Source organism: Cynocephalus volans, chromosome 5 (genome assembly GCF_027409185.1).
Source record: "Cynocephalus volans isolate mCynVol1 chromosome 5, mCynVol1.pri, whole genome shotgun sequence".
NCBI lineage: Eukaryota > Metazoa > Chordata > Mammalia > Dermoptera > Cynocephalidae > Cynocephalus > Cynocephalus volans.
The window spans coordinates 46,670,213-46,682,442 of record NC_084464.1 but is presented as its reverse complement, the minus strand read 5'-3'; the positions used below and the strand labels follow the sequence as shown (position 1 = coordinate 46,682,442).

The 12,230-nt window shown below is 50.8% G+C and overlaps 1 protein-coding gene and 1 non-coding gene across 3 annotated transcripts in view; both read right to left on the bottom strand.

Moving 5' to 3' along the window:
• Positions 1-2,148: 2,148 nt before the first annotated feature.
• SCUBE3 (signal peptide, CUB domain and EGF like domain containing 3) overlaps positions 2,149-12,230 on the bottom strand; it is a 33,152-nt gene continuing 23,070 nt past the window's right edge. For both annotated transcript variants that reach the window (XM_063097483.1, XM_063097484.1), the window contains exons 8-22: positions 10,747-10,869; positions 10,136-10,252; positions 9,330-9,455; positions 8,925-9,041; positions 8,672-8,776; positions 8,262-8,378; positions 7,771-7,929; positions 7,320-7,535; positions 6,802-6,963; positions 6,427-6,594; positions 5,729-5,890; positions 4,934-5,131; positions 4,259-4,411; positions 4,055-4,134; positions 2,149-2,298 (exon numbers count right to left, since the gene is read on the bottom strand). In XM_063097483.1, coding sequence (XP_062953553.1) covers positions 2,149-2,298; positions 4,055-4,134; positions 4,259-4,411; positions 4,934-5,131; positions 5,729-5,890; positions 6,427-6,594; positions 6,802-6,963; positions 7,320-7,535; positions 7,771-7,929; positions 8,262-8,378; positions 8,672-8,776; positions 8,925-9,041; positions 9,330-9,455; positions 10,136-10,252; positions 10,747-10,869 — 2,153 coding nt within the window. The remainder of the gene's footprint in view (positions 2,299-4,054; positions 4,135-4,258; positions 4,412-4,933; positions 5,132-5,728; positions 5,891-6,426; positions 6,595-6,801; positions 6,964-7,319; positions 7,536-7,770; positions 7,930-8,261; positions 8,379-8,671; positions 8,777-8,924; positions 9,042-9,329; positions 9,456-10,135; positions 10,253-10,746; positions 10,870-12,230) is intronic.
• TRNAT-GGU (transfer RNA threonine (anticodon GGU)) lies at positions 2,944-3,018 on the bottom strand. Its single transcript has one exon. It is a non-coding gene; the product is annotated as a tRNA-Thr (tRNA).

Here is a 12,230-nt window from a genome sequence, read left to right as displayed (position 1 = left end):
GGAATCTAGCTGTGTCATTGACGGTACCCACTGCTAAAACTGTTTTGGCTGGTAAATGCTACTGATGGGAGGGCAGGGGGTCAGCCTCCTTTATTTAGTGTTGAGTCTCCTGGAGAGCAGTAGCCTGGGACAGTCACCTAGAAATGGACCCGAGGAGTCAATTGGTAGCCTTTGATTGACTAGGACTATAGCTTTGGGGGAACTAGAAGGAGCAAATGGAAAATTATTTTTCAAGCAACAGTTGGATTAAGGGTGGAGCATGTACAGAATCTAGGGTTGGGCATGGACATGTTTGAAAAACAGTAGTTGAGGAAGCTAGGCTTGAAGTCAACTCTAAGAGGGAGGTGACCAGGGTCAGGCACATATCTGGTGCTTTCACCAACTTCACACCTGGATAACTGTCCTATTCTTAGTTCCCACAGCCTTGTCTCTGGCCTCAGTACCCTGTGTCAGCCCATCCTCAGGTAGTTTGTCCTGGTGCTCTTCCATGTGCACACCAGGGAAAAACAGGATGAAGACAGGGAAAAGATGGAAGTTTTCCCTACTTGGGATAGAGAATCACTGACAATTCCATTGGCCTCTACAATCATGAGGTCCATGCTGAATCCATGGAGAGGCATAGGGATGGCAGGATTGGTTTGGCAAACATAGGTCCCTCTCCTTTCTGCTCCATCAAGTCCCCAGAATTACTGTCCTATACATCAGATGTCTCTGAGCTACAGCCCTGGGTTACCCCAGCCGAGAGCCCTCGAGGTCTGGTGGCCACTGATGGAATAGAGACAGATCAGATGCTCTAGCACTCAAGGTTCATGAGATTCAAAACCAATTTTCTTCCATTTCAAATGTACACTCTTCTCTCTTGGGCAGCTATAAATAGGATTGTTCTAATAGAAGAAAAAGAAACAAAAATAAAAATGAAACCAGAAAACAAAAATCTCTCTCTCTAGACAACATAGAAAGACTCAAAATGATTGCACTTATTAGACGTGGACAGCATGGGCAGGAGGCTCACCAAGTGCACACACATTCCTCTTGCTGCCCACAGCCTGAGGCCAGAGGTAGGCAGCTCCAGGCTGGCTGCAGAGCGGGGTCCTCTGGTGGAGCCCACAAGCCACCTGGGGCTACGAGAAGGATAACTGTGGGGCAAGGCCCAGGCTGGCTTCGGGTCAATAGCCATGTTTCTTTAAGGACAACACTTAGCAAGGGGAGTAGGGCTCCCCCAGGGAGCACTTGGGTGGGTCTGAGGAGCGGCTGGGCCAGGGAAGACAAGTAAGAAAAGGGATTAGTATTTGAGGCTGGCTTCCATTTGCTCTGTAGTCTAGTTCTTTAGATGATACATTTTCTTTTCTTTCTGTTTTCTTTTTTTGGCAATGCTTTAAATTTGATTTCTGTCCTGCAGAGCTATAGTCTTTCTCTTGGGGAGCCACAGCAGCGCATTCAACATGGTAATGCCTACTGCTTATCCTCATTCAGCTGGTGTCCACTAGCCCAATGGTTTGGGCCATTTGTAAACCCTTATGGAGTAGACCCCAGGCAGACGTGGGGAAAGAAAGAGAAGAGCTGTATAGACAAGAAAGCCAGCCGCGTGGGTGGTCCAAGGCTCAAACCATGTGCCCTAGAGGACTGGTGCTGGTATTAAGCCTGTAAGTCAAAGGCTTCTTTGGCAGGACCCCCAGGCTATGAGAATCACCCTGGGGACGTTTTGGCTCCTTCCTAGCAAGGCATAACCCTATAATGGCAGAAGCTCCTCTTCCCTCCTCCCCGTTCCCCACTAGACCCACTTCCTTTGTGGGTCTCTTTCACCCTTCCAAGCTGATGGGACCAGGGACATGAGTTGGTAAAATAGGCCAGGGTGGTGTGGTGCTGTTCCTTCACCCCTCAGGGAGAATAAAGCCAGCACTGAATGGCTTTTCCAGGAAGCATGTAAGAAAAAGGAAAATAGTAAAAAGAGAGAGAGAGAGGCAGAGAGAGATAAAGAAAGGAAACTAGAAAGACAAAAAGGGAGAATGCCTGGTCTGTGCAGTGATACTTTTTTTCCTCCAAAAAGAGAGGGAAGGAGAGAGTTCCTTGTCTGAGGGTGGGGGCTGCCGGCTCTGAGGGCTAAGGAGTCTGGGGACTTCAAAACCTGTGTCTCTGGGCCTAAAGGCACTATTTGTAGGGCCTCAGGAAGCTGGAAACTTTGGAGCGGAGCAGCTTGATGAAGGATTTTGGCAGCATCTCCTTGTGTTTTTCTGTGTACTTGAAGTAGTTCTGGGGATGGGCCAGCACCTCAAAGAAGGCCTTGATGAGCTTCTTGTCCTGCAGAGGATGGCAGGCAGCAATGTCAGCCTCGGCGTCGGGAGTGAGAAAGAGGAACACAGCCTCGACTCAGCAGCCCCTCTTGTTGTCTAATATGCATTTCACACTAAACATATCCAGAGGTTAACTCTGGATTCCCATCACCACTATCTGCCCCTTCTTTAGAAATCTACAACTCAGTCAATGGCAGCTCCATCCTCCCTATTGCTCTGTCTCCAATCATTGGAGCCATCCTTGACTCCTCTCCTGCTCACAACAACATCAAATCCTGTTGACTGTACCATCAAAATATATCCAGGGTCTAACCACTTCTCACCATCTTCACAGCTGTTACCCTGGTCCAAGTCACCATCATCTCTCACTTGGACTATGGCAGTAACTTCCTAACTGGTCTCCATGCTTCTACCCTTGTCCTTCCCTAGACCGTTTTCTCTACAGCAGCCAGAGTGACTTTTTGGGTTTTAATCAGTTCATCTTTTTCCTGTGTTGAAACACTTCTGTGGTTTCCTTTATCACTCAGAGTAAAGCTAAATCCCTTGCATGGCCCATAGGCTGAATGCTGTTCCCTCTCCACTCTTCCTCACCCTGCTGAGCCACACTGGCCTTCTTGAGGTTTTTTCTTTCTCTTTTTTTTTTTTTGGTGGCTGGCTGGTATGGGGATCTGAACCCTTGACCTTGGTGTTACCAACACCACGCTCTAACCAACTGAGCTAACCGGCCAGCCCCCTTCTTGAGGTTCTTGAACATGCCAAACTGCTTCCATGCTCCTTAGCTTGGAATGCTTCTCCCCTGATCTTCTAATGGGTAGCCTCTTTACCTCATTCAGGTCTCTCCTAATCAAAGGTCTTTCCTGACCACACCATCTGCCACAGCAACATGATGTGTGGAGAGCCTGCTAGGTACGAGGCACTGTGCATTAGAACTCTGATCTTCCGGCTCCTAGGCTGGTAGTCTTTCCACTGCATCAGTGGATTTTTACAATGAGAGGTGGGGCTTCTAGCCTCTTCTACTTTAATAAAAATGGCTGTATTGCTTTGCATTGGAGTTCCATAGTACATTTGATTTGAAATGAGGGTTCAGAGGCTTAAAATATATTTGAAAAGTATTACCAAAATTATATTTTTTAAGTCTGCAAGTTCTAGGAGATTTCTGTCAGCATGGCTTTTATTTTGGTGATAATGTAAAAATTATTTCATTAATATTAAAGATAGAACTTCTTTTGCAGTTCTGTGTTGGATAATTATCTGTCCAACATTGAAGGTCCATTCTTCAATGTTGGGAATATTTCTTTTCCTTTAAGAGAAACCTATACATGAATTGATTCTGAGAAAGCTGTGCTAGATCTGCAGCTTCTCTGTGGGTGCTAAGGAGGGGGAAAGGAAAGGAAGGGACTTATGTGAAAGCATCTTTCTATACTTCATTTCCCGTATATCTCTTGGTGGAAGAGGTAGGCGACATTTCTTCTCCTCACCTTCCCTTTCTCTTCCAAGTTTTCCCCAAGTATAATGTAATGTGGGTGACACTGCAGTCAGATAGATGGGCTTGGGCTCAAATCCCAGGTTTACCAGTGGGCAAGTTCTTTAACTCTGTGTGCCTCAGTTTTCTCATCTGTAAAACGGGAATGATAAAAGTATCTACCTCATAGAGTTACTGTGTGTATCAAATGAAAATATTCATGTAAGCACTTAGTATACTGCCTGCATATTGTTACAAGCTCATTAAATGTTGGCTATCATTATTGTTAATATTCACTTGCCTTTAAAATCTCCTGGTGGTTTTCAGAGGCATAGAGCCTGCCATCTCGCACAATGTCTTCTACCAGCTGCTCATAGTCCTCTGCAAAGTCAACCAAGGGGAGGGGCAGAGGGGTGGGAACTCTTCCTGCTCCCCTGGCTCCCTCCCAAGACCCACGAGCCTCCCCTTTCTCACCCACTTCCCTGGCTCTCCCGCCCTTACTCACCATCATAGGTAACATAGGGGATCTGGAAACCACGGGCACTGTTGGCCTCACTTGTCTTGAAGTTGATCCAGAGCTTCCTGGAACGGGCCGTGAAGGCAATGGGGCGCTCATAGGTCTGGCAGGTCTCATAAGTGGTAATGGAGGATGGGGAGGCTGGGAAGGCAAGTAGCAGGTCAGTAGAGCTGCAAGGCAGGCTACCCAAACCCTCCTGGAATGAGTGCTGTGGAATCAAGGCTAGGGAAGGAATCACTCTAACAGAGGCTCTTCCCACCAAACACATACATACCAACCCCCACCCCCTCCCAAACACCCTCTCACATTGTCCCCTGGGATCGTTTCACAATTCCTCTTTAATATACACGCACTCACATAGTATAAAAAATTTGACATTTAAGTAAGTAGGATGGCAAAAATGCTAGGATGGGAAAGTGACACATGTAACACCATTGGAGTTCTAGCCCCAATGCTGGCTTTCTTAACTCTGCTCTCTGCTGAACATGTACCAGTCATTGCTGTTTTCCTTTGTTAGCTTCCCTTCTCCTAAGGCCTCTCTCACTATTTTTCCCCCATGGATCTCTGGCTTCACTGCCCCAATTCTTCCTGTACCAATGTCTCTCTCTCCCTCCCGACCAGATTCAGACTACCCTTCCCTGGCCCAGCTCTGTAGCCACCCACAGTTCTTTCTCATGACGAGGACGTCCCCACACTCGTCCTCAGATGGCAGGAAGATCTCAGGTACCACGATAAGGATCTTGCGCTTGGGTGGAGGGTTGATGTTCCAGATGCACTCCACGCCGGCTGGGTAGTTGCCTGGGTAGTTGGGGGACTCGATATAGCCAGTGAACTCACCTAGCTCTCCACCACACTGACGATCTGTAGCCATGCCCCGGTGGATAGAGCAAGAAGGAGAACGGAAGTCAGTGGAGAAGTGGGTTGGGGAAATTAAAAAGTTCTGAAGTGGAAGTCAGACACATGTGGGCAGCTACTACCCTAATTCATCATCTACTCTCCAAGTTCTTTTTTTTTTTAAAGATGACCGGTAACGGGATCTTAACCCTTATCTTGGTGTTGTCAGTACCATGCTTATCCAGTGAGCTAACCTGCCATCCCTATATGGGATCCGAACTAATGGCCTTGGTGTTATCAGCACCACACTTTCCTGAGTGAGACACGGGGCCGGCCCTACTCTCCAAATTCTAAGTCCAACTTCCTTTTTGCCTTTTTAGTACCTTCTCTTCTCACTTCACCTGTCTGTGTCTCCTCGTTACCCATCTCCAGGGAGAGGGTGCTGCAGGGTCCAGCCTAGCAACTCGCCTTGAGATTGAGTGGTTGGGGAGAGGTGGAGGGTGGGACCTTCCTACCCATCCTCCCGCCACCCCTGCTCCCTGTTGGTTTACCACTCTCCCTTCTTTCTATGCCCATTGCTCCCAGGCCTCTCTACCCTTTTCCACAGCCTGGCCTGCCACATACTCTTGCACTGGGCCACACTGGTAGAGCCATCAAAGTCAGTGCTTGTGTTTCCTGGACAGCGGGTGCAGAAGTTCTGACGAAAGTCTGGCTGATAGGAGCCCATGACACAGCGGATACAGCGATGGATGCTGGTATTGTAGTAGTGCCCTGGGGAGCACTGGACTACAGGCAAGAGAGAAAGACAGGAGTCAAGATAGTGGGCAGGCGGGAGTTCTGGGGCATGGGATGGGCAGGACACATTCATCATGGAGAATCAGGAGATTGAAGACACCAAAGTTCCTTCCAGGGCCCCAAGCTTTCCCAGTCATACCAGAATTTAAGCCCAGGGCAAAACAAACTTACAGAGTAGTTGGCTACAGTGCCAATCCTTTTCTTTCAGGCACTGAGCATAGTGCTAAACCTATACAGAAACTCATTTGGGGTATGGAGGGGAGCGTGCCACCAGTTCTCCAAAGCAGAGGGGTAAGTGGGACTGTTAATTATTTCCCAATTCCCAGGTTTGGGACTTGTGGAGGGTCAGGATGGGTCCTGGGAGCAAGGATGGTGTGGCTGGTCAGGTAACTGAGCCTTTCTCAGTTTGGGGAAGATGATGGGACAACATACTCATTTACTTTGGGGATTTACTCTGGGGTCTATTCTGGGGACTTGGAGAATTTAATTTTTTTAGAGCAGTTGGGTTTTGGGAGTAGCCCACTCACCTTTGGTGTCACAGTCTTGGAAGGAGATGGCCCCCTCATGCTTGGTGGTGAGGCCCCCACCACATGGGAAGCACAGGGTCCGTCCCGCTTCAGGTTGGTAGGTGCCACGTGGGCATGGCTGGCAGGGCTTGAACCCATCTACAGAGTGTTGGCCAGGTGGGCACTGACCTGCAATGAACCAAGGGCCCAACTCTGATGGGGATGGTCCTGAGTCACCCCTTTGGGGTCGCCCAGTCTCAGGGGACAGAGGCATACTAACAGGATGTCGACTAGGAGAGTGGTCTGGAGCCTGGGCCTGCCCTTTGGGAAATCCCATGCCCATGGGTGTCCCAGTGCCCACCCAACCCCACTCTATATTGTTTGTTCCCCTGGCACCTGCACATGTGGTGATGTTGGTGGCTCCAAGAGGCCCGTGGGCATCACTCCCAGGGCAAAGGTCGCAGGAGAGCTGCCCTTCTCTCTCCTGGAAGGTGCCCGCTGGGCATGGCACACACTGCTCCATCTGGCCGTGGTAATACGTTCCCTGCGGGCAGCTGACTGAGGGAGAGTCGGCCGTGCTAGCCACCCACCCGCCATTTCCCACCACCCAGGCCTGGGGACTCCCCTTCCCATTTGCCCAGATTCAGGGAGAATCTCTTTGTCAGGGAACAAACAGAATCCTGCTTGAGGGGTTAGGAGAGTCAAAGTTGTGTGCAGGAGGGTTGCTGGCTCTGCCTGGTATCTTTCTAGATTTCAGCCTCGGACCAGGGAAGGGAGGACTGTGGGCAGGAGGGTCTTGGCTGCCTCATAATTTGAGAGATGCAACAGAGGCCATAAGGGTCATGCTCTGAGCCAGGCCCAACCTGGGCCTTCCCCACTCCCCTGATCCCCTAATCTCCAGCAAGCTCCCTTACCACATTTGGCCCCAGCACGGTGTTGCCCAGGCCTACAGGCTTCCACCTGCTCTGCTCGATCCCCAGATACTGGGCCAGGCTTGTGGGCCAGTTCATAATCAAGGCCTGCCAAGCGCAGCAGAAAGCGGTCCTGGTTGATAGACTTTCTGAGCATCTTCAGAGACCCTTTCAGCCGCCGTTCCATCCGCTGTCGGAGGCAGGGGAGCCCACAGCTAGCTGGTGGTGGATGATGGTATGAGTCAGGAAGGAGAGAAAGGGTGGCCGTGAACAGGAGGGCAGAAGAGCAAAGCTGGGAGCTAGGAGGGGCATGGTAAGAGGAACTAGCTATAGGGCTTGGCATTAGGCAGGGTCTGTTACAGGCTCTGTTTCTTCCTTTTGCACTGAGACTCGTGGTTTCCCCACCTCTGGCCTCCCCTTCTGGCTCTCCTCCCAACAGTGCCTCCAGTCTTACCTGTGGTTTCTTCAGCTTTGACCTCTGCCTCCAGTTCCAGGGTGAGCCGGGTGACCTCCTTGCCTGGAGGGGTCCGGGCCCGCCGGCCCTTGCCCTTCCGAGAGGAGTCACACTTGAGGTGGATGAAGGTGACCTGGCAGTCAGAGCAGGGGGCACCACCTGGGGGAGAGGTCTTATTAATTCCAGGGGCACATCCTAGGGACAGGGAAAGTTCTCACTCCCAGCTCTTCTCCACCCCAGCCCAGAAAGACCTCACCAGATTTCTGACTGGGACTATCATTCAACTTTTAGTCTAGGGCACTAATTAGTTGGTGGAATGTAATACCCTGAGGCTTCTTTGGGCCCTGTGCCTACAACTGCTTTTTCCCCTGCTCTGTCCAGAGTTCAGTGCTGGTGGGTTTTTGGAAGAGATCTCACTAAGCAGAGGAGCCAAGGGGTGGGGAGAGTTTGGTAGCCAGACAGTCCATTTGAGTGGGGTCCCCAGACCAGACCTGGTCCCGGGATTCTGCCAGCCTCCTCCATTTTGGCTTTGTTTCGCAGGTGCAAACGGCATTTGGCATCCTTGATCTTGAAGGAGGCCCGCTGTTTAACTGACAGCACTGCAGCCTCTGGAGGGATGGTAGAAGCTCAGCACAATATGGAGGCCCCATGGGGATGGGGGGTGCTGTGGAGGGTGTTGAGAAGCTGGGCAATAAGCCAGGGGCTTGGCTGGGGGAGTGGGCTTACAAAAGCCAAGGGGATCAGATGTTAGGGACAGAGGGAGTAAGGCAGCAGAGCTGGAGAATTACAGAGCCAAAAGGGGATTCAGGGAAAAGCAGGGCCGGGGGATTAATGAAGAAGAGAATTAAGCGGTTAATACAAGAGAGCAGAGTGGAAACAAGGCTTCTGGGCTGGTGCTCACCATGGCAGTGGTTGGAGTTTGTGCTGTTCCCAGTGTGGCCGGCTCGGGCTGGAGCAGCCCTGGGGCTGGGGGTGCCACAGCTCACCGTGAAGCCATTCTCAGACTCTGAGAGAAGGGGCCTGTCACAGCTCTGACCTGCCCTCCAAACCCCCACTGGTTGGAGGAATCCAATGGGAGCAGAGGAGCTGCCTCAACAGCCAGTCTTTCTTCCCTTCTTCCCCCACAAGCCCTCCAGCAACCTCCTCCCACTTACCTGGCAAAAACCGGGCCCGGGAGGGGCAGGTCAGGGCACAGGTGTCCCTCTTCCCAGACCGGTTGCAGCTGAGCATGGCTTTTGATGCCCCAGGACTGCCCTGACACTTCACTGGCTCTAGGAAGGGGAGAGAGGCCTGAGGAGATGGGTACATTCTTCTCTCACCCTCTTCCTCAGTTTGGTAACTTGGAAGAAGAGAACCAGCTACAGGCAGAACTATTGTTGTACCCATGGAGACTTATAAAGGAATTATTTGCTCAAAACTTCAAAACTCTAACTCAAATGGCTACATTCTCTCCCTCTTTCTGCCTCACACCCTTCCCCAGCATGGTACTCTGCTTTCCAGGACCCCAGCTCCCCCTGAAATTGCAGTGCCAGCTTCGGCCGGCAGAGAGCACTGCTCACCTGTGCAATCCTTGCCATTCCAGTGTAGCCGGCCCTGGCCTGATGGGCAGGTACACTGGTAGCTGCCAGGAGTGTTGACACAGCCAAAGCGGCAACCTCCCCGGTTGATGCTGCATTCATCCACATCTGGGGGAAGGAGATGGGAGACAGACAGACAGACATTGGTGGGGGAGGAGTAGAAGCCAGGGAATGGGCAGTGAATGACAACCTTTGGTTAGAGTTCCAGGCACCCTGAGTTATACAAGATAAATAAGCTCCAGAGATCTACTATACAACATTGTGCCTATAGTTAATACTGTAGTATATGCTTTAAAATTTGTTGAGAGTAGATATCATGTTATTCTTACAATTAAAAGAGTTTAAAAGTGTTCCAGGTACCCCAAGATGACTACTGGCCTGAGAAGAGCCCAAACCTCCTCCCCTTATCTCTGTCCTTAGTCAAAGGAAGAACTGAGAAGGAGCCAGTCAGCTAGGCCAGCTTTCTGATGCCGTCCATTCCTACCTGTCAGTGGGGCTATAGTTTGGGAGTTGAGGATGGGGGTTTGGGGACAGTGATGGAGATGGGAAATAGGAATTGTGGAGGCAGGATGCTATTCTCTGACGCCCCAGTCTCCCACCTGTCCTTCATTCAGAATCTGTCTTAATTCCTCCCATTTCATCACAATGGATGCAGACAAGGCACATGCACCCAGGGATTGCCCATAGCCACAAGCCAACCCAGGGGCTTATTTAACTGGAAGATGAGGAGGTGACAGGGGCCAGGGTAGCGGGGGTGGGGTGGGGGGGGTACAAGTTTGCTGGCTTACCCCCACAGTGGGTGACACCATACAGTAGGTAGCCACGATGGCAGAGACACTGGAAGCTTCCTGGTGTGTTGACACATATGTGGTCACAGGTTCGATCAAAGGAACACTCATCTATATCTGGAAGAACAAGGATTCAAGCCACTGAATCTGTCTTGGGGCACTTGACCCTTGCTCAGGTGAAGGGCCCAAGTTGAGGGGCCTTGGCTGTCCCCCACTAAATTGAAAGAGTTCCTACTCATGGCCTAGCCCTAGGATCACTGATTAAGCAATGCTGATTCATTCTCTATGCCCCCTCCACTTGGAGTCAGGAACTCCAAAATTTGGTGCCTGTGGATCAGGACCACCATGTGTAGTTAGGCAGGTCATACTCTGCCAAGGATATGAATTGGAGTGAAATCCATTCCTCACTCCTTGCCAAGCCATGTGCTCCAGTGCAAAGCTGGTTAGCCAAAAGGAAGGGGGACCGTTTGGCTAATTCTCAGCATGAGACTGCCTATAGACTTTCTGCAGTGTCTATTGAATTTCTCAGACTCTGGTCTTCTGGCCTCCTTGAAACTTTCCCACCCCAAAAACCTCTCCCAAGGCTTTTACATTGTCCCAAGTCTACTCACCCTGGCAGTTCCTCTCATTGATGAGAAGCTTATAGCCCTTCTTGCAGCTGCATTCAAAACTGCCCACTGTGTTGCGGCAAATGTGGTCACAGCCCCCATTGTTCAAGCGACACTCATCTATGTCTGGGGAAGCAGAACAAAACGGAATAAAAGATAATATTGGAGGCTGGGAACAAACAAGGAGACAAGATCCCTCCTCCCTTAGTCACAGAGACAGGAAAAATCAAGGAGATCCCAGGGCCTGCCTCTTCTGACTACTCTCTCACCCTCCTGTCTGTTTCTTCTCTGTTCAGGGGATCTGCGGTCACTAGTAACATCCTCTGTTCTAGGACTGAGTCCTCTTAAAAGGGAACAGAAGGAAGCCAGAATGAGACCCTCAGGGAATTGCCTCGAGCAGGGAACAGGTGAACATTTGACCAACAGGGCTAGTCCATACCCCTTACTTTCCAGCTGATGGCCATTCCCAAGAAGGATGATGGATAGGGTTATCCCTTTCCTGTTCCCCACCCGTCACAAGGGCTCTGTTAAGAGCCTTGGGGCAGGGGGACCATTTTGGAGAGTCAAGGGACTCATTGGAAAGGGGCAGCTCTTCAGGGAGGAGGAGCTGGGAAAGAGGCCAGGCAGGGAGGACCTCCAGGAGAGCCAGTAAGGTTGGGCAGCTGATGGGGGAGGGTTGGGGGCCAGGCAGGGGGCTGGACAAGAAGAGGTCTGGAGAGGCTCAGGCCTGAGGCAGCTTTCAGCACTAGTAAGGGAAAGGGGGGCGGGTGAGCGGCTTCCTTCCTGAGGTCAAGTTTCCCAAGCTGGTGGCAGACAGGACCCAGCCTACTCACCCCTACTTGGGGGGAGGGGTCATGGAGGGCAGCCTTCCACTTCACTCTTGGCATACCTGTCAACAGTCCTTCCCAGCAGGAAACCTCTCAACTCTGGCTGCTGACCTGCTGCCCCAGCCTCCCCCCTCCTCTTGCAGCTGTTGGGTCTAAAGACACAAAGAATGAGCCTAGTCCTCCTTCCAGTCCCACTCCTTGTGACCAGGAGACACAGACCTGATGAATCATTATTTTTGGTGTTGCTACCCTCCCTTTTTCCTCCTCCCTCTCCGCCTGTCCTCCCCCAGACCTGGTAATTAAAAGAAGGGGAAACAGAATGGCCGCTGTGGGAAATTATACTGTAATAACAGCTAACACAAAGTGTTTACCATTTGCCAAGCTATGTTCTAAATACTTTATATATAACAAATAATTTAATCCTTACAACACACCTATGAGGCAAGCACTGTGGGGAAATTGAGGCACAGAGACATTAACTAACTTGCCAGGATCACAGAGCTAGTAAGAGGCAGAGCTAGGACCTGAACCCAGGTAGCCAGGCTCCAGCATCATTGCTTCTGACTGCTATCCTATTCTCCCTTTGGTTGGTACAGCCCTTGTAAGGGAGAGATCATTTCCCCAAAGCCTACTGGGAAGGCCTGAAGAATGTGGGTTAAG